General features: G+C 41.2%; 5 protein-coding genes across 5 annotated transcripts; 3 read left to right on the top strand and 2 right to left on the bottom strand.

Moving 5' to 3' along the window:
* Positions 1 to 802: 802 nt before the first annotated feature.
* On the top strand, positions 803 to 1,282 carry SERLADRAFT_432030 (uncharacterized protein; the record flags this gene model as incomplete). Its single annotated transcript, XM_007312294.1, has 1 exon — positions 803 to 1,282. The coding sequence occupies one exon, from the start codon at positions 803 to 805 to the stop codon at positions 1,280 to 1,282; it is 480 nt and encodes a 159-aa protein (XP_007312356.1).
* Positions 1,283 to 5,829: 4,547 nt separating this feature from the next.
* SERLADRAFT_432029 (uncharacterized protein) lies at positions 5,830 to 6,043 on the top strand (the record flags this gene model as incomplete). The annotated part of the gene is made up of 2 exons (XM_007312293.1): positions 5,830 to 5,873; positions 5,929 to 6,043. 2 exons carry the CDS (start codon positions 5,830 to 5,832, stop codon positions 6,041 to 6,043), a joined length of 159 nt encoding a protein of 52 aa, XP_007312355.1.
* A 1,853-nt stretch (positions 6,044 to 7,896) lies between these two features.
* SERLADRAFT_432028 (uncharacterized protein) lies at positions 7,897 to 9,039 on the top strand (the record flags this gene model as incomplete). Its single annotated transcript, XM_007312292.1, has 3 exons — positions 7,897 to 8,175; positions 8,236 to 8,307; positions 8,398 to 9,039. The coding sequence occupies 3 exons, from the start codon at positions 7,897 to 7,899 to the stop codon at positions 9,037 to 9,039; spliced, it is 993 nt and encodes a 330-aa protein (XP_007312354.1).
* Positions 9,040 to 16,549: 7,510 nt separating this feature from the next.
* On the bottom strand, positions 16,550 to 20,385 carry SERLADRAFT_432027 (uncharacterized protein; the record flags this gene model as incomplete). The annotated part of the gene is made up of 20 exons (XM_007312291.1): positions 16,550 to 16,643; positions 16,702 to 16,773; positions 16,846 to 16,922; positions 16,974 to 17,126; positions 17,178 to 17,348; positions 17,399 to 17,629; positions 17,678 to 17,776; positions 17,830 to 17,917; positions 17,970 to 18,145; positions 18,194 to 18,260; positions 18,333 to 18,553; positions 18,612 to 18,657; positions 18,738 to 18,784; positions 18,833 to 18,989; positions 19,334 to 19,458; positions 19,775 to 19,794; positions 19,847 to 19,960; positions 20,009 to 20,136; positions 20,198 to 20,217; positions 20,287 to 20,385. The coding sequence occupies 20 exons, from the start codon at positions 20,383 to 20,385 to the stop codon at positions 16,550 to 16,552; spliced, it is 2,205 nt and encodes a 734-aa protein (XP_007312353.1).
* Positions 20,386 to 20,586: 201 nt separating this feature from the next.
* Positions 20,587 to 21,040, bottom strand: SERLADRAFT_432026 (uncharacterized protein; the record flags this gene model as incomplete). The annotated part of the gene is made up of 2 exons (XM_007312290.1): positions 20,587 to 20,724; positions 20,780 to 21,040. The coding sequence occupies 2 exons, from the start codon at positions 21,038 to 21,040 to the stop codon at positions 20,587 to 20,589; spliced, it is 399 nt and encodes a 132-aa protein (XP_007312352.1).
* Positions 21,041 to 21,279: the final 239 nt, after the last annotated feature.

Below are 21,279 nucleotides of genomic sequence, written 5' to 3'. Positions count from 1 at the left end.
CTATCAAGAGATAACTGTGCTGTTAGATAATACAAATGTGGCATCTGGAAATAGGGACTTTTCAATGCAGCCCCCCCAGTGTTGAATGAGCCAAGATATCTCATGCCCTACCCAATTAAATCCAGCTTCCGCACTCCCAGCTTTATCAAGAAGTAGCTTGGTAGTACTAAGAAACACACATTTGTTATTATCTGGAAATGTAAACTCAGAAGAAGTTATTGCTCAGGTGAGTAGCTCAGATCACAATTTTGATATCTTGGACACAGGAGGAAAAGGATATATTGGAGCTGATTTGTTTTTGGTGCATTTTCTGACAGCTGGTGTTTTGAGCCAGATTTTGGCATCTGCATGGTGTGTTCTATTTCAATTGACATTATTCACCACAGTGTATGCATATCCAATCAATTGACAGGGAGTTTGCCAATCCACGCAAGGAAGGGCAATTTACCCGGGAAAGATTTGCAGCTGTGATGCGCTTTATCAACTGCTGTTTCCCAGAACACTTTGTTATTGCCAACTCCTATGCAAGGGGTAGCTCCATTGATCCAACCTTTAACTAGTTTTGTCCTTCCAAAGTGGAAGCCATCTGGAGCCGTATCTTCTCGGCACAGGTTATCTACTCAAAGGTCATTGCAAGAAGTCTCTTGTGCTGCTACCCGGGCTTCTAACAAAGCACCAATGCCTAGAGTTGTGTCCAGGGACCCATTTTTAAGAGCAAACAAGAATGGTAACTTGACGAGAATGGATCTTGACACAAACAGTACACCTGACCTGGATCAAGAGCCACACACACCACCTCAAAATGATCCTTCCAATTGCACTCAACAACCAGAAGACACTGCATCCACTTGAAATGACACCAACCAAACTCAAGGGCCACAAAATGTCACATCATATCAATTCTCCCAATCAAACTCAAGAACCAAAAAATCCCTCATCTACTCGCAATGATTCTTCTGACCAAAGGCAGGGACCAGGAAGCATCACAGCCGCGCTAAATGACCCCCCCAACCAAACTCAAATGCTGAAAGGCCCCCCATCCACTGGTCATTATTTGAGCTCTCCATCTGGTCAAGATGATTATATCGCAGGAACACTTCTTACTCTCATGTCAAAATTTTTTAGCCACATGACAAACATGCTCCAGGAAAATCTGGCTCAGAACCAAGCAGATCTTAAACAGCTGATGAACAACATTAGAATTCAAGGGACCTCCTCATCCTGGAAATGCACAGACTCACGCGGCCACAAAATTCCCTTCAAAGAAGACCAAGCATATTGAAAAAAACATATACTGTGGAGAGCCGGATCATAATGACTTCCAAGTAAGTCTAATCTCCTCCCCCTTCTGCTTTCCCCTAAGGATCTTTTGCTAATTCAAGTCTGGTGGTTTCAGAGAAAAATCAAGAAATATCTACTTGCAATGCTGAAAATATTCAGCGCCTTCCCCCCCATTAACTGAGGAGGAAATCCAAAAGTTCCTGCAACAAGAGCCAGGTTATATAGTTATCACGGCAGATAACTTTTGTCTAGATTTAAATCAATCTTGTGGCTCCATGTTAAATTGTGCAGCTATTAGCATCTTGGCAGAAAACTTCATCAATTGCATTGAGAAGTTGAAGTGGTAAAGGCAGCTGGAACCTATACCTACAAAATAGCTTACCAGAGGGTATGTCTAATTTAGTGTAAGTCTTCATCTTAAACATGTGAAGGACGGCTATAGGACTTTTGCAGGACTTACTCCTGCAAAGCATCAAGATAATCTCAGGCTAGCAAGCTAGAGAGCGAGAAGAGAACGGGTGCATGTCATCTTTTTCCTTTCCTTTAATATCTGTTGAAAAAAAAACTCTATAGTTGTATAAAGCTCACCTTGACATTGTTCTAGGAGTTCCTGAACTCAATCATCATCAAGGACTGCTCAAGGAACTTGGCTCTGCAGGTGTGAGCAATTGTCATATCCATACCGGAAGACAGAACTCCAGCATCTCCAAGCCCAAAATGGAGCGTAGATTTATGCTGACCGGCAGACCACGAGGAATATAATCCCGAGTATACCAATGGTTTCAGTCACATGGTACTCCAGTTGTCCACTCTGATACTCCTGCACCAGACTTCTAGTCCGCCATACATTCTCCTTGCATGTTCTAGTATTCCTCGTGGACTCTGTAGTTAGACCTTATGATACACTCCTTGCACATATGTTCTCCTCTTGCTAGATAATTGTCCGCATGGAACTCCGCAGTATATAAGCTATAACTCCTGTACTCCGTTCCTGCAGTTCAAATATCAACTAGATTCCCTTGCTTTTTTACCAGTCCTTTTCTAAGTCCTTTCCAATCCTTCTCCAAAGGACCTTTACTCTGCTCCTTTTCATCCTCTACTTCTCCTCTGTCCACTTTTAATGAGCTAGGGACCAAGGTCCATGGAAGGGTCTAGCACACGAGCTAAGCTGATTCCCCATCTTATTCTCCGTACTCCACTACTCCACCCTTGTACTCCGCAGCTCCGTTACTCTAAAGAGGCCACAGTTCTGACAGTAATGATAAAACAAAAATCTTGTATGAGAGCTGGACAATGTCATTGCCTGTTGTTGTGAGCCAAGGATAGAGGAATGGTCCCATTGTGGCCAGGATGCTCATCACAGATCTTACACAAATCTGGTCAATAAAAAAGCCTGTGCTCCCACCAACCTTCCACTCAACTGCTACAACAAACAGTGACTTACAAGCTTAATATCATGGGAGAAAAATGCCATAAATTGCAACGACACTCCTTACAATTATGAGTGTTCAATAAAAGAAATCAAGTTGCTTTTGTTGGCTAACCGTGATAAGGCATTAAATCAATTGCCAAGGCCAGCACACTCAGCTCCAGGCTCTTCAAGAAACAGATGTGATAATAGGGGGCCAATAACTAGTGGTCTCAGTCAGTTAGGGACAGGAGACCCTCCACCCAGCCCTTTTTTGGACTTCAAGAAAGGTTCTCCATTGATGAAGAGGATTTTACTATGGCCATACATAAGGTTGACAATAACATGTCAAACAATGAGTATGATAAAGACTATAATAGTATGGACGAAGATTAGTCAAAAAGGTAGAAGTTGGAGTATAGTAATTTATAATGTATCCTGCACCGTTGTTAACAAACTAAGAACAAGAAATAAAACATCTAAAGTATTACAGATTGTACAGCCAAAAAGATAGTCCAATAGCAGAAAGAAAGCAAGGGAAAAATTGCATGGTCATGGCAATAAACTGCAAAAGAGGGCAAGGCAAGAACAACATCAGTATTAACACAGCTCCCTTGTCATCAGTCAGGCATTCTAAAAAAATATGTGTCCATAAGATTGATTCAAAAATCAAGATAATTACACTGCAAATAAATGTCCCACTAAGAGAAAGGAACTGGAGCCACCAGTCCACCACCTAGTCCAAATCTGACAGTTCTATGGCCTTTCCAAGGCTCTGGTTATGGTGGACCACCTTTCTAAATAAGGGAGGAAGGGAAGTAGTTCCAATTTGAAACAAACGAGTCCCAGGCAATGTGTGGTAACTGTAGCTGTAGAAAAAATGATGGATAAAAGATAAGTGTACCCAAATGAATAAGACAGTAAAGAACATAGGTAACACAAAGGGATGTACTTTCTCCAGTTCAAAAACTCCCCAGCCTCATTTTAACCAGGCAAGATGAGCAACCACTGATTTAATGAAGGATGATTGAAAATCAACATCATTGAGATGGACTACCTGCCAAATTTAGATAGGCCGCTGGGGCTTAGCTGTAATGAGCAGGGGCACATGATAGTCAATGTATTAGTGTCACATACAATTTTAGTCTCTGTACGTAAATCAAACCTTTGTTGTTATAACCTCTTCCATGGTCATCAATCTTTCCCTTGAGTTGAGTTTTAAAGGCATTCTGCCAGCCAACTAACTGATAGCTAAGTCTCATGCTTGCTAACAGCTTATTGGAGAAGTTAAAGTGATGTGAAGGTAGCTTCTGATTAGATGATTAGAGAATAGTATTTTACTACATGGGGTTTATATAGCGCTAAAGTGTGGCTATGCTACCTAAATAGGAAAAAGACTAATAGTAGCTAGCCTATTGTATTGAGTGAGAATGGGTAGAGGGTTAGAAGAATAAGAATAAGTAACCAATGGCCATAAGCCCTCCATATCATGTGTTAGCACTTTAGGCAGCCAAAAAATTGGGGCTCTTAACTTGATCATCCTCACCAAAAGGTTGGGGCTAAGATCCCCCTTTTCATGGTCTACCTATAGCCATTAGGGACTAGACCTATTTGATATGGGACAATCCCTTCAAATATCATATTTCACCTGGTGCTAGGGGTTTAATGGGACAAGACCACAAATGCCAACTATTTAATTTGCAGGTTGCATAATAATTCCCACAGGCGTGCACTATGTGGACTGGCGGACCGAAAGCAGATGGTGCAGACTAAATACTAGACTATATAGACTGAAGTGAATTAGATAATAATAAGTAATGCAGGAGAGATTTGAGTGTGGAAAATGATGGAAATATATATCTAGCCAAAATGGGAACTATGCAGTGGTACAGCATAACAAAACACACAATAAAATAAGTTTTTGCATATTTTAAAGCTAATAGAGCATGAAGTGACTTTTGATGCAGTTATACAATACTTTCTTAAGAGAATTGTTTTACAAGGGTAAATAATTGTCTGATAACCCTGCTGTTTTCCTTGTTAGGACATGACTTGGAAATTTCCAAACATAAATATTCTCTTGGTAGTAATAATAGTAGGATGTCTCAATATACAAAGAGACCTACACCTATGTGTAGTGATTCAGACCTTTAGAGCACACAGCCAATTTGTATGTTTTCAAATACACCTTGGTAGTTCAGTTTGTAAAGAACCAGACCATAAATACTGGAGTCCCAGTTCAAGCCCTGGCCAATGCATGTTTTCTCTTACTAAATAAATAATATAATTTGTAAGTAGAATAAGTACTAGTAAACGTTGGTAATGGTCCTTCAAGTGGTTGCCTAGATATTATAAATATTATGTATGAAATAAGCTAGTAGCAGTGTAAAGCCATTAACAATCAAAGATACCAGCTAGGTGGTAAAAAAATACAGATGTATATATTGTGTAATTTGTGTTTCCTGTCCATGGATGATTATCATTACAGTAAATGACAAAATTGATAATAGATGTTGCTATAACTCTACCATGGATTTGTATGATTACATGAAATCAGCTGGTCGTTTTATCAGTTACAACAGCACGCACGGATGGCTGCTACTCTAACTTGTGAGATTGCAACTTGAAGTTGCCAGTATAAGCACAAAACATGACTGGCTAGAGTTAGGCCCCACCATTATTGAGATTTGACTGATTTGATCCCATATAAGACTCAAAAGTCCAAAAAGTACATATAATTCAAGAAAAGCACTAATCCAGGAAATAACACCAGTCTGGTCTGAATCTACGAAGGTATCACCACACATATTCCCCGTCAACTTGATGTAGCATTGAAGTCTCCGCCAGTGCTTGAGAATAATATTCCTCACTCCAATATGGTCATATTTACTCACGACTGTCTTTGGTACAAAGTTGGACTCCCTTGCATTTAAACCCGAGACTTTATGGCAAGCTGCTGTCTATTATCCTCAAACTAGGCTACAAAACCAGTGAGCCTTGTATTTTTACCCACCACCAAAATATTGAATTATTCTGTACACATTGTACCCATTATGTCTGCACAAACCTCCACCACCAAACTCCTCAACTGAATCGGGGTCGCCTCTGACAAAAATGACGATGTTAATGGTGTTGCCAACATGCTTGCAAATGTGCACCTTGACCACACTGATGTAAAATTAAAGTGAGAGTTTCAACCATTATTTAATGATATATAAGGGTCTCACTTTTGTCATCAGGCTTGATGGTATCGAGGAATATCTAGATGCTCAATTCAATGCAGTTACAAATCAGTTTGGTTCGGTTAACAACCAACTTCACGGTTTAACTCGTAAGGTGGACGAATGTAATTGACTTAACTGGTCACACAGGGAGGAGATTGCAACTACAAAGGAGACGGTCCGTCTTGTCAGGGACAATGTCACCAGCTTAGACAAGAATGTCAGAGCATGACAATATAATTTTGTAGTATGAAGGCAACACTGAACAAAATCAAAGATTCCATCAATGGAGTCCATCACCTCCAGTTGAGGAGTATTACCAATGAACTCACCACAATGAATAAAATGCATGCAATAGAAATGTTTGTGATGAAGCTCAACACAAATGTTGGCGTGGTAAACAGTGAGTTGTTTTGTTTTTGAATTCGCTGCAGTAGGTCACTGACCAGCAATACAAATTATTTTTATGAAGGCAACTTGAGATTCTTTTGACCGTGCTACTGGTGAGAAGAATATGCTATTGCTAAACTTACTCAGGATTGACTTCAGAACTAGTCTTGCCAACGTTCCTACAGCACCTGTGTGATCTTTGTTCAGCTCCAACAACAACTACCCTCCTGGCTTTTGATCCATTGAAGAATTTGATATGGACACCATTTCCATGCAGCTCAATCCTGCTCCCACTGGTGTATCCGGAGACCCGAGTCATGTACATGGTAGTACTAGATGCCGTGGTGATGGAGCTGGACACACCAGTTTGTCCCTCTCCACCAGTTCAGGTCAACTGAGTCACCGCCCCCGTACAGGTGATTCTTCTGGAGTTGCAAGCCACTTGTTAGCAGCAGTTGGTTACGGTGTGGAGACACAGGCCAAGGCTAGTGGCAGTAGTGTGACACCAAATTATGAGCGCCACCACATTCTCACTGGCACAGGGTCGAGTCCAAGTCCTGTTCAATCCCAAGTTGGTGACAACACAGAGATGAGCGCCATTTGTCAGTATAAACCCATCAGCAGGTCTGGCAAGACAACACCCACTTCCCACTAGACATTGGTGCGGTGCTAAAACAGTTGGTCCTGAGTTCTTAAGTTTTTCAATTTATCTCACAGTAGTACCGTCGTTTTTTCCATGCTACCCATATATTCTCTGCCCTTATCAGCTACAAATGTACTACTACAGATATCATGTTGATGCTGTCTTGAATATAAATATGTAATACTTGCCCTTTTGCATTTGTTCCCTGACTCAAACATTAGTTGAGGAGGGTTCTGTTGGACGCAAAAATCAGCCTCTTTGTCTATTGCTCTGCAAATACCACCAAGGTCACGTAAATACTGTATATAGACCAATTGAATCTTATCTATCTATAACATTATAGTCCTTTGGAGATATCCTTCTTATCAAAGTGGCGGCCATTTTGGCTCTTGTCCCAACGTGCTTTGCTATCATCGCAGTCTGTTCCTCAATTATGTGCTCTTTCCAAATCCCCTTCACCATCCCATTTGACAAATATTGTTTCTGTTTGTCCAACAAATATTCTTTTTACATGGTAGAATAAGGTCGCCCTTGGGTTCTTTCCATTTCTTGATGCTTTTGTAACCACTTTAATTATCTTGGGATCATTACTTGCTAGAAATGATGTAACTACTGCTGCTGAATTGAAACACCCTGTTTTTACTTGGTAATCAAAACCGGAGTCGGGGATTGGCGCCTCATGCCACTACAATATCTATACTGTAAACACTGGAAAATCACCACTGGAAATCAAGGTTCACATAGGAAGGTTAGGTTCAACAAGTGTCCTTGGGAAATTATGGTTGCTATACGGTCTGCTTTTAGTGTATTGTGGTATCTTAACATTATCTATTGTGTTATCATGATGATCATTAGTCACAATTGCCATCATGGCTCCAATGTGACTCTGAGTTGTTGGCCCGGGGGGAGCTGGTACTTGGGCCTTAGCCTGAGGGCAGTAGGCACCGCCGGCCATGACTCGTACATATGACTTGCAACCACTCACTCCGAGTCAGGCTCAGGCTGTATATACCCTAATACCCACTGGAATCAATTCAGACATGATCCCAAACATTGGTGGATCATCATCCCTGTCTTGCTCATGTGGCAGGTTGTTCTCTCAACCCAACGCTCTTAGCAATCACAAACGTAATTGTCCAAAGACAAGAAAATGTCTGGGTGATGCATTGGAGAAAGCCAAAGAGTTATGGATACGGAGGAAGCAACAGCAAACTGGAGCCAGCTGTTCTCAGGTTGGTAGCCACTTATTTTATTATCACATACTATGTGTGCAATGCTAAATGGTGACTCAGTCTACTGCGCCAGCTGAAACATCTTGCAATGATGACCCAGATGTAGAAGAGCAACTCAGAATGCCTGAAGTGGTATATGATTCTACTGTCTCCATTGCTGAATGTCAAACCCGCAGACTCAACCGGCAACTACCAAAGTGATTCAGAGATGATCTTCCCCAGCCATTACCAGCAGTCCCACCTTCTACAATTGATGCAACATATGGTCTTGAGAGTCCTCATGCACCCGCTTTAAGTTTGTCTTCTCATGCCCAAGTCTCTCCCGAGGATAGACCAGCCTATTTCATAGTAAAATGTCTCCGCTTCCTTTTACGCACGTCACATAACATTTTTGGCCTATTCCGACAATATCACGGCAACAAGTTTCCCACCCACAACCCCAAAGAGGATCCAACACCAGACAATTCTCCAGACTCCAATGACACTTTGCATTGCCTCAGTAATGACACACCTACTCAATCTTCCAACTCAGACTTTTTTATGCCTTATCCAAACTATAACGCATTCCGTCTTGGAGAGTGGTATTGGGATGGAGCGCAAAAGTTGAAGGAATCGTTTAAAGAGCTTTTAGACATAGTAGGCGACCCTAACTTTTGTTCAGAGAAGATTTGTGAAGTCAACTGGAATCTTGTTGATCGACGTCTGGCTGGTGATGATGTAGAGGAATGGCTTGATGATGATGCTGGATGGACCAAAACAACCGTCAGAATATCTGTTCCGTTCCACAAGAAAACAAGCAACCCTGGTTCAAAGCAGTTTGTGCATGCTGATTTCTATCACCAAAATCTGGTCTCCATCATTTGAGAAAAGTTATCTAATGTCCACAACAACGCATATTTTTATTATGAGCCCTATCAACTTTTTTGGCAGCCGGGCAATGACAACAGTCCTATCCGGACCTATGGCGAGCTTTATACATTGTCTTTTTACCTTGATGCTCACCGTGAACTCCAAGAATTGCCGAGGGAGCCTGGAAGTGATCTAGAATGTATTATTGTTGCGCTTCAGTTCTGGTCGGATGCTACACAACTTACATCCTTCGGAGAAGCCAAGCTCTGGCCTTTGTACCTGTGGTTTGGAAATGAGTCATATAGGCGGTGTAAGCCGTCCTGTCATCTCTGTTATCACATTGCGTATTTCCAGACTGTAAGAGACTTAATTTTGCTTCAAAGTTCATTATTGATGTCTCACCATTTTCCGCTATCTGGTTCTTTCAAGGAATTCATTTCTGAATCTGTCAACAATGAGGTACACTCCTCCGCATTTGGTGCTCATTGTTATCGTGAATTTTTCCACGCACAGTGGAAGACACTGTTGGATGAAGAATTTCTCCAGGCTTATAAGCACGGCATTGTTCTAACTTGTTGCAATGGAGTACAGCGTAGATTTTATCCCAGAATTTTTACATATTACGCCGACTATCCTGAAAAGTGAGTTGGGTCTAACATCTCTCTGATTATTTTTATGTTGATTACCATACTGATTATACTCTATCTAGAATTCTACTCACCAGCATCCAAAACCTCGGAAGTTGCCCTTGTCCTTGATGCTTGCTACCACTGTTTTGTGCACACAAGGTTAGAACACTTTGTGATAAGGCGCAAAGGATGACTTTTGCTTGTAAAGACAATGCCCAGCATTAAAACAAAGTATCTAGCGCTCGTTGACAAATTTACAAGAAGGATTTTATGGTAAATAGTGCTGCTGTAGAGAATCTCTTGAAGGGAGAGTCATTGGTGCCAACTGCGGTAAGTAATGTCATTGTTATCAGTCTAATATCCTAATTTTGGCCTGCAGAATGCTTTCTTGGAGAAGCTAACTCCGCTTGGCTTCAAGATGTACAATATATTTGTTGTCGACCTTATGTACAAAATAAAACTTGGTGTCCGGAAAAGTTTATTTACTCACCTCATTCGAATCCTAGATGCCTGTGGCCAAGACTTAGTGACTGTTTTAGATTATAGGTATTGAGCCTTCTTTTTACCACAGTGGATTAACATATAATATCCAAAAAGATACAGGCAGACACCGACATTTTGTAGTAGTACAATCAGACGTTTTCCGAGCAGTAGCTCAGAAATGAGGTAGATGACTGCTCATAATTTCGAGGATCTCCTACAGGTATTTGGTTTTGTGACTCTGCACAGAAAGTCTCTCATACTATATGATACAAACAGTGTGCTATTCCTGCATTTGCTGGCTTACTTCCCAAACCCCATGATAAATGTGTCTTGCAGCTGTTGTTTATCCTCACAATTGGCATGCCCTCGCAAAACTTCGTTTGCATACAGATGCAACTTTAGATATTCTTGATGGCCTTCTTTTTTCTTTAAGGAAAGCTCTACATAATTTCAAAGAGAAGACGTGTAGTGCATTTGAAACACGAGAGCTCAAATGTGAAGCAGATGCTCGCATACGTCGTGCAGCACAAAGTGCTCCTAGCTGGATCAACACAGAGGTATTTACTGTGTTTGATCTGACCCAGTGTTGAGCTGATCACAAATTATTAGGCCCCAGAAGGCGACAAACACAAAGCTGTGTCAAATTTGTAAGTACCATATTCAAATTCACTGCACTGAAAGCCAGTGTCTCCTCACATCACAAAAGCAACACAGGATGACGATTGAGGAAATTTTTGCTGAATACTTACAAAATACATGCTCTTGGTGATTATGTTGAGTGTATTAGAAGATATGGCACAACAGATTTGAACACAACAAAACTAGTACACATTTTCATCCTCAATCAAATTTAGTACTGACTCAGACCAGGGAGAGCTCAAACATTGCACGCCCAAGACTTGGTATCATCGCACAAGCAGGAAGAAGTATGTCCCACAGATCACGCAAATAGAGCAGCGTGAACATTGTATTTGACGTATCTGAGAGCGGTTAGGCAGAGGCAAGCACCGAACATGAGAGGATTCGGATGCACACATCCTAGAGACACACCACCATATCAGTCAAAATCAGAATGATCCCTGCAACATTCCTGTATTCCTTGAAAGATTTTCAGGTGACCCCGCCATAAAGGTAAATTCTATCCCAACAATAATACCTGCCTCATTTTGAAATGAACAACCTTTCAGAGTGTTGTACTAAAACTTAAACAGCATCTACTCCCTCGCGTCAAGGAAAAACTTCGAATATAAATATCAGCACACATCAATACCAGTAGAGAGCTTGCTCAAGAAAACAACCCAGACATAGACAAAAGCTCATGTGTTCTCATCAAAAACAATTGCCTATATAGACACAAGATCTTACGCATCAACTATACCACGTACAATGTGCAATGAACTCAAGATGTTATGAATCCTGGTACTGCTCACTGAAATATAATGGTACTCTCTACTCCCCCTGATGACTATACCTCTGGAGGTCAACAACACCATTACTGGTACGCACAAGTTCTTGGTATTTTTCATGCCAATGTGGTCTACGTTGGATCAAACATGGTGGATTATAACACTTGATGGATAGAGGTGTTGTGGGTGAGATGGTATAGAATAGTTGATACCGATGCAGCCAGTTGGGGTCCTCACACATTAGATTGCATCTTGTTTCTCCCCATTCACCATGAAGAAGCCTTCGGCTTTGTGGACCCAAACGATGTTTGACGAAGCTGCCATATTATTCCATTGTTCGCTGATGGCAAAATTCACAACGAAAATGGTATAGGTCTGTCAAGCTGTATTCCAGATTCTACCAATTGGCATTGTTATTATGTGAACTGGTATGGTATTTAGATAGGAGAAGCTTTCAATCTACTAATAAAATAATTTTATAGGTTTGTCAACCATGATATGGTTATGCGTTATTATTGGGGGATGGGCGTTGGCCATACTTATTGCTATGGCACTACTAATTGTTTGAAGCTTGAAAGAGGTCGCTCTTTTGGCAATAACTCTGATGATGATCTGGACTCAACTGCTGGCAGTGTTCGCTTGGAGGTGAGCTCACTTTTGTTAGTAATCATTCTGCCGCGCTCACACTTGCATAGATCCCTAGTCAATACAAAGACAAGGAAATATGAGACAATGAAAGCAATACTTCAAACACTGGGTCAGACACTAGCAAAGAACTTGACAACATTGAAGGTGCTGAAGACAATGTCAACTTAGTGCTGGCGTTGGATGATATGTACGGGTTGTATGCATTACAGCTCAAGAACAGGGACTTTTATTGGTAGAAAATCATATACCTAGTATCTCTTTTTTCATTCTTTTTCTCTCAATACATTGTAGTAGGATCATCTGACATGTTCATCATTTACAGAAATATTAATCATAGGTGTTACTAGTATATGTATACTAGCCCGGGATGGACTTGGTGTTCGAGCCTGAGGTTTAGGCTATTATCCTCTCACAGGTAAGAACATTATTTGTAATTCAAGTGTTTCAGCGTATTGATAATGTTACACTATTAACACAATAGCTATGACACTTTGGCATTGCTTTTATTCCCCTTACACAGTTTCTAACCCGGTACTACTATCCGCTAAATCTGTTAAATCAATGAAGATGTTCTCCTTATCCCTCACTGTGACTGTTTTGGCGCATTTGTGTGATGGAAAAACCTTTCGTGTCATAACAAGTCCACATGTACAGCTCGCAAACAACTGTTAGTTTTGGTGATTCTGCACCTTTGTGCTACCTATATATTTTCATTCCTTTCTCTATCTATTCTTCTATCATTCACTATTGATTGTGTTCTCTATTATTTTGCCTTTATGGCTGCTTTGTTTACCTTTGTTTACAAAACTTCGGACAGTACTGCAGAGTCCAATGCTTCCTATTCTCTAGTTACTCACATTGGACTCTAGGTACTGTATACCTGTCATACTCTCTAATAATATAGTTACTCACATTAGACTCTAGTTCCAGTCCCTGATTGCTCTCAGCAAGTGGCTAGACACTTCCTTCAAGCTTTGTTCTTAATAACAACTTCTTAAACTCAGTCACACTAATACCGGGTCTTGTCCACAAGTCCAGCTACAGTAGAAGGTCGAGCTCAGTGGGTGGAGCTGTGGGAGGTCTCTGAGTGGGAATGACAGGGAGGTCCATACATTCACGAGCTGTTAGAAATATTAGATGAGATTTGATTTACAACCATTGAGCTTGTGTTGAAGTACTCATCGTGATTTTTCTTTTCAGCTAGAGGGTGTGAATGCTTTCTTTTCTTCCTGTCACTCGGCTCAGGCCTTCTAGATGTCTTAGATGGCCCAATCCCGTCTCCCGATTCATTATCATGATCCCAGGACCGTTCTATCCAGCATTTATCCAAATCCTGGTAAGCAATACACGGACTACTCACTGCTAGTATAGGTACTAGGCACGACATTCACGGAACTAGTTGCCGCCACACTGCGAGGCCTTCTGGTGTTAGAACGAGCTCTAGGTGCATTGGTAGGCATGGTAGGCATGGTGCGCTTGACAGTTAAACAGATGGTGATGGGGCAGGAGTGGAAGAAGTAGAGCGAAGCTATTAGGATTCGAATCTTTCCAATAGTGAGTGTTGTTCCACTTCTACTGGTCAGTTGTATTTCAATGCTTGTGAGCTTTATACCATTATATGTATATGTCACAGTTTATTATCAGGCTTGCCCCCGAAAGGCAAACAGGACCCGTAGTACTGTTTAACGGCATTTCCATTCCTGTTAAATTTGATCGCTCCATTGCTCCAACGTATTAGATATCTCCCTGACAAAATTGGAAGGCTGTCACATAAGTCTGCAAATACTAGGAAATCCAAAATTTGCCCTATTTCTTTGTTTCCTGCCAATTTCAGCGCCCCCCCCTGTATAGTCTTATGAGGTAAAGCCTTTTCCTACTTTATATCTTTTATTGTTATAAGTCTACGCTAGAACTATTACAGTCACATATTCTCACAATGTCAAACCACCCCAACTCCGTACAAGCACCGACACCACTATCAAAGGGATTGAACCTCAGCACATTATTACTCCAAATGTACCACTCCGGAAGACCTATTTAGTATTGATCTGTCCATGTCAACTGGGGCAAAAATTCAGTAGGTTCGCTCTGCTGCTAGCACTAGCTACCATACAAGTAATTTGCGGTTTTTACAGCTGTTTGAAGCTCCATGTTTAACTTGAAGTCCTCCATTGTCAGGCACTGCATCATGACTTGGCCTGAATTGAATATAACCTCCGAGTCCGTAACAATCCACTAACATATGCTTCATGAAATATTCAATCCAAGCCATATTGAGCACACTATGAAATTAACCCTTTTATGTTTTTCTAGGTATTAGTATGATGCCCTTGGCATTGCTTATAACTATTTTCTCAGATCCAACTCTGAAATTGAAGCTATATATCCTACATTTTGTTCCTTACTACTACTACACACATCTATGTATCCACTTCAAGTTACTGCCATGTCACCAGGCAAAAACGGTGATTTTTCTGAGCTTCATAACACAACTAAAACTCCACAAATAGGCTCTACAACCACTGGGAAATGCCTGCGAGAAAGTGCTCTAATTCTTGGTCCTGGGAAGAAACTGTAGGTTCTCACATCACTGGAATTCAGCCATTAAAGCCAATTTATCAACATGACAAACACCCTTTGCAGTTGTCATGCAAACCCGTTAGTTCACCATGGACAGCACTTCGGACAAACAATACACGCCCTTTGTAACGTGCAAACATTACTTATGAACAGGATTGTTTGGCTTAGGGAACTCACTCACCAAAACGAAAAAGACCTTAAATTTGAGTTGGTGGTTTCTTCCCCTCATTGGAAAACATGGATCATTCACATGTTCTTTACTAGAGAGCAACAGGAATTCCATGTATTTTGATCTCTTCTTCGTATGATTCCTGGCTTGGAGGATTGCTTATTAGAGGGTGATGCAGATGAGATGGTAGCTATTGCGGAAATGGTTATTGTTGCTTTTATCCTCCAAACTTGGATTCCTTGTTCAACAGAGCTTGGAGAGGTGAATATATGCTTGTAAGCCTGTCAATAAAATGTATAAACGATGAAAAAACCATATAAAAGGCAAGAGGAGTTGGGGGTCATTACCGACACAAGTATAAAACTCCAAAATAATTCTTGCCAAGGATCTTCTGCATTGTATATATAACCATGATACAGAAAGACCGGCCACTGATCTCCTGAGACTAGCATCTCACCATTTCTTAACTTGTGTTTGATTCTGATGGGTTGCATTCAGTATAAAGGCCACAAACTTCACCAGGAAAAGGGGCATACTCGGAATTTGACCAGTTCAAGCCAGCGGGACAAAGCAATTTGCCCGTCCGCTCATAATTGAAGCCATGATCAGTCTTAATGTTCCAAGAAAGACAAGGATGAAGCAATTCACCTCTTGGAGTTATCCAGTCTAAGACAACACCTTTCAGACTTTTCGTGTCATCTGACCTGGCGCTGGATGCGCCTCTCTGAATCTAGGGAATTAAATAATTGTTAGAGGTGCAAGAACTGAAAGCTACACGGTCCGGAAACGCACACATTCACGGTATGACAAGAGTTATATCCGCATTGATTGTGTATGTCTCAACTCAGGTATGGTTTATTGTCCTATGTCATAGAACACACATTATTAAGTAGCCCCCAACACCAGGTTCGCTTCGCTCATCCCCGATATTTTCTCGAACAGATACTGTTACCAATTTGGAGAGATTTTACACCACAGTGTTGAACCTGCTGGATGACCCAGAAGAACGAGAGGAAGTGAATAATTTACTGGTGTGGTGGAATTGGTATGCTAGTCTTTTGCTATCATGCATTGGTCACTGATACACTCAGTTTACAGCCAGATATTCCCGAATCACTCCTCTGCACAACATTTGCCATCGAGAAGATAGTGCTTTGGCCAAGATTAAAGAAAGGAGGGCAGCGTTAAAACGGCGGCAAGAGAATCTATGAATGACATTGTTGTCTATAGTGCTGTAACATAGTAGCTATAGTACGCCTAGACAAGTCCCTATTATATAGCTCTATATAGCAGGGCTATTTTGAGATGTTTGGTATACCAGCTATAGTATCACAAAAGTGATATATACAATCCATCTCTACTATAGCTGCTCTTATAGAATATAATAGATATAACAACCATCAATGGTTATTTCAGAATGGTCATATTATATATGTTCCACAAGCTTATCATAGTTTTCAAATTCTCTCAGTTTTGTTCACTATTATTATAGTTTCCATACTCTCTCAGTTTCATTCACTATTATTATAGCATCCTAGCCAGAGATCATATGCAGAGAATCTATTATAGTATATTTCTGATACCTTATAATGACATGCATGTATCAACAATTATAAGGATGCTGAATCTTCAAGCGCTGCATAATCAACCTCATCCTCCCAGTTGTCCTCTTGTGCATTCAAGTACTGTAAGTCACACTGTTGACTGTGTGTAATGTAATGCTTATGAGTGTTGTTCTAAAATAATTTGGTAGGCTACTCACAGAATATCGTTGTAAGTGTTTTTATGAAACTGCAAAAACCACCTAGGAGCCTTCCTTTGTAGCTCTTCTAACCTGGACAGATAATATAAATATCTGATAAACACTTGTGAGTAAAGGTTGACGTAGAGTGGATATTGAATTCACCTGGGCCTGTAGACCTGTTCAGAGAAATTCAAGGTGGTGCAAACACCTTTTGCAAGTTCATGAAGACAGTTTTCAACCTGTGAAATATAGATTGAGGAAAAATCATGTATATTACATTACAAACTCACAGCTGTAACAGCCAAGGCAATTAATGGCAAAGGTGAGTCTTTGAAATCACTTGGATAGAGGACGCCCTCCCCCTTTTTATGGAACCACTGAACCTGAACTAGTAGCTTGATGATGCAATATCCAAAAGGTTTTTGCTTATCATATGAATAAGTCTGAAATACATAGTCATAAAATGTTTAAGAAGAGTATATATGAACACTTACAGAAATATCCAAACCACCAAATATAAAGACACCTTTTCCATTACTCAACAACCACTCCACTATAGTACGTACTTCCTTTGGCAGCTTGTCTTTGAGGGCGTATTCTGAGAGAATGAGTATCCTAGCCTTTTGTTTGACTTCACCTCTAAGCTGAGCTGCAGCCGTCCACACCTGTTTAAAATTTTGATATTAGTAATATTAGAAGCATTGTTCTCACTCACATAATCAATGATTCTACTTTTTTTCTGCTTGTTCCTTGCATTGTCCAAATCTACTACGGTAGTCTTGAATAGTGAAGAAGAACTTGCAACTTTGATGATCGCATTCCAAACAAGTTTATCTCGTTCATTAGTACCTGGGAAGCCTTTCACAGTAGAAAGAATGACATGCATTTGAGAATGTCCTGCTTTAGCCAGCCTGGAGCTGGTAGAGCTAAAGCTAGTGATAACGGCCTGTGTAGAATATAAGCCTTATAATTTTTAAACATATTGCACACTTACCTTGGAATCTCTGGAAGGTGTTAATGAAGGAGAACTATTGCTATTCCTTTTACGCTTATCGTTAACCAACCGGACACTTTCAGCCGGTGATGCAGTAATCTGTATCGGTATATGTGGATCAGTGAACTAGAAAAAAAAAAGGTAAAACTCACATTAGTATGCAATGATAACACTATTTGTTCGTAGCAAGGATTGTCCAGCTCCTGGGTCAATGAAGGTGAGGGAGTAACTTTCTGTGAGCTTTCTTCTGATGATGCTGCATTAGTAAAGCTTATAGCTAATGTTGAGTTACTTGCCTGTCAAGCGTTTAAAGGTCTGCATCAGAGCATCTTCATCTTCATCTTCTAATTCCTCTTCCATGCTATTCCTGGCCCTCTTATGAAGAGCTTCATCTTCACTATCAACATCAGGCCTATCCAAGTCTTCTTCTTCCTCATCATCCTCAGCCTCCACCATGTGAGCTGCTTCCTGACGAATATCTGGGAAGTGTACTAAAGAAGAATGACCAGCCTATACATTTTGCCCATTCCTCCAATTATCCATCTCCTTATCAGTTTGCAAGACAATTGAGCCCCTCTGCCCTCTGGAATGCAAGTTAAAATGAGTTATATCACATCAGCAAAAGAGCACAATATCTCCCTCTCTCATCTGCAACACCAGGCCAGGCTCAACGAGGCAAAGCTCTCCCCCTTCATGCTGACCCAGTGGTATGACTAGACAAAAGAGTTTGTCCTTGGCATTCCTGTGAGCCTTGGTTGAAACATTGATATTGACCATAAAACCTAAGAATGGGCAGACAGCAGAGGCATTGTTACCAGGGAGTAACTCAGCATGTTGTCTGAGTACCGAATATTCAGCAGGTAGATAAATAGCAAGCTACATCAATGGTATCAGCAGATTATCCTGTAAATTAAGCAGAAACAATATCACTCACCATTTCATTTATCCATTCAAAGAGATCAGCAAATACTGTTTTAAGTCTTTGGTAAATGTCAGTGTGGTCTTGAATCTCCTTGGACGTATAGGGGATAAGCTCATATGATTTGTTCTCAAGGCATACTTTCTCTTCATCATCAAAGGGGGAATATTATTGGGTGCATTATTTCCCTTCATTGATTCAGCATAGTTTGTAAATGGAAAAAAAAAAGAACTCACTTTTGTACAATGGCGGTTGTACCAAGAGAAATGTAGAGCTTCAAATGTGAAGCCTTCACCTTCAACAGCTGAGTCTACATGATGTAGAGATGTGGTGGAGCCTAGGCAGGGCTGGAAGTTAGGCAGGAGAGTGATGTGAATTGATTCTGGCATAGAGCTGTTTAAAAATAACATGAGCAAATCATCGCTGTTTTTCAAGAGAAGAGGGATGGAGGGAACTATTGAGGATGGTATATACAAGTATGCTGAGGGGTTTGTACGAACCCCCATTATAATGTTTCTGTATCTAAGAACAAGTATTTAGCATTGATATTGCGTACACTACATACATGATAATGACATACCTTGGCTGTCAGGTCCTCCACATCTGTGACCTTGATGGCTCTACTTGCCCTTTCTCTTTCTGATTTGGTCCACTTGTAGTTATTGCCAGCATCTCACGGTGCAGAGTATTGGCGATTGCCTTCAGCCATATTCTGGAATGTCGTGCTAACCACATACATTTCAGGGAGGACAACTGGTGGTAATGATGGTGATTGTGGTTGAGAACAAGGCAGGACGTCATCAAGATCGGATAAGGGAGTCAGGAAGCGTACTGAAGATGTTGTACCTACATCTAAGATAGCCTGACCATGACAATGTATAGGTACATGAGCTATGCCTATAGTGTGCATACAGACTCCCCAACAATCTAGATGACGATCCAAGAGTTGGAAAGTACTACAAAAAACCAAAAAAAATCAGAAACTGTTAGAATCAAATGATTGTAATGTACTTGAATCAGATAGCCTTAAAAAACTGATCAGAAGCCTCAAAATTTGTGCAATCAATATTGGCAGGAAGGCCATAATAACTGAGCACGCCAGGTGTGAACATGCAGTTCATGTTCAGTGGCAAGTTTTGGCGGCAGCTAGAAAGAGTTGGGATGATTCTACTAATTACCAGCTGTCCACTCACAGTAGCTGCATAACATTGTTTAGTTAGCATACACACAGTAAGAAGTAGTACACTTACATTCAACTGGCCACCTAAAGATATTGGCTATCTCCCATGGTGTTGTTCCATCCATTTCACCAAGTTGAACCCGTAAGTTCAAGCCTGCAACCAAAACAAGGGCATAGATAGATCCTACATAGATTTGTAAGTATGGTTTAATGCCAACAAAGGTAATCTTACCACCGGCTACTATGGCTGCAAACTTGCAGCCCATAGCATACCATTGCTCAAACTGTTTCTTAGATGGCTTAGGCTGAGTGAGATCCCTCCAAAGGTTTGCCAGGGAGATACCTTGCTGAGAGCAAAGACTAGCATACAAGCATAAACATCAGAAAGAAATGATAATTATTTGTAACAATTTTCACTTACCTTTGAGACTTGGCAACGAGCTGGATGTAGCTGATCATCAGCAAAAAGTTGACACCTATGTCTTTACTGGTCATGCGCCAACAGCGCACCACAACAGAAGCCAAAGACTCGTCCAAGTAGTCATTGGTGGACGTAACAGAGGTCAACAGGGAGTTGACAGAGTGCGCCCACTCTCCTGAGTTGAACATTGAGGAGTCTTCATGTGCAGCCACAAGTTGTGTTATGAAAGTGTCGACAGCCGAGTTGATCCTAATAGTAGGGTCATTGACTGCTTGTCACAGAGATTGCTGGACAGCAACTCTACCCCTTGGACAAGGCCATCAACGTGCAAAAGCTGGAGCAGGGGCAGGAGCAGGTTGTCAACATGCAGGAGATGGAGATCAACAAGATCAACGTGCAAGAGTAGGAGCAGGAGCTGTAGCAGCATATGGGTGTTGGCGTGGTTGGCGTCTTTGTGAGCGTATCACCGCCAGAGATTGTTGCAGAGATTGATTGGTCTGCAATTGGGACTCGTCAGCTTGGGTTTGCTGTGGAGAAAAAATAGTTAGTAACATTGGCATTAGGAGGGGAGAGCCAACATACCTCTTCACCAAATCGGGCTGGTGATGATGTTGTTAGGCCTTGATGCATGGTGACAGAAGGTGGGCTGTCAGAGAGTGACAATGGAACCATTGAGGATGGAGCCACTTTGTCTAGCAGTGCAGAGAGGTCAGCAGGAGTGAGCGTGCTTAGGATACCCACCAGTTGGGCATGAAAATCCATCAGCTCTGTTGGCAGTGGTTGCTGACCCAGTATCCGAGCGAGGATCTTGACCTGTAGTGCCAAAATAGTAAATCTGTACATCTTTGGTATACTACAAAGACGTGGGAAAATGTATGGCAGCCTGACCTTGGTTACACAACGATGTGATAAGGTGTTGCAATGCTGATAACGTCAAATCAGCAATCTGCTGGACCATGCAAGAATGGACAGTCAGACTGTCCATTCTCACACGGTCCAGTATTGTACCAGCAAAGATAAGATTAGATGAGCCGTGCAAGAATAGACGGTCAGACTGTCCATTCTTGCATGGTCCAATATTG

Source organism: Serpula lacrymans (genome assembly GCF_000218685.1).
Source record: "Serpula lacrymans var. lacrymans S7.9 unplaced genomic scaffold SERLAscaffold_1, whole genome shotgun sequence".
NCBI classification, from domain to species: Eukaryota; Fungi; Basidiomycota; class Agaricomycetes; order Boletales; family Serpulaceae; genus Serpula; species Serpula lacrymans.
Note: the sequence above shows the minus strand (reverse complement) of the source record. Positions and strands in the feature narration are given on the sequence as shown.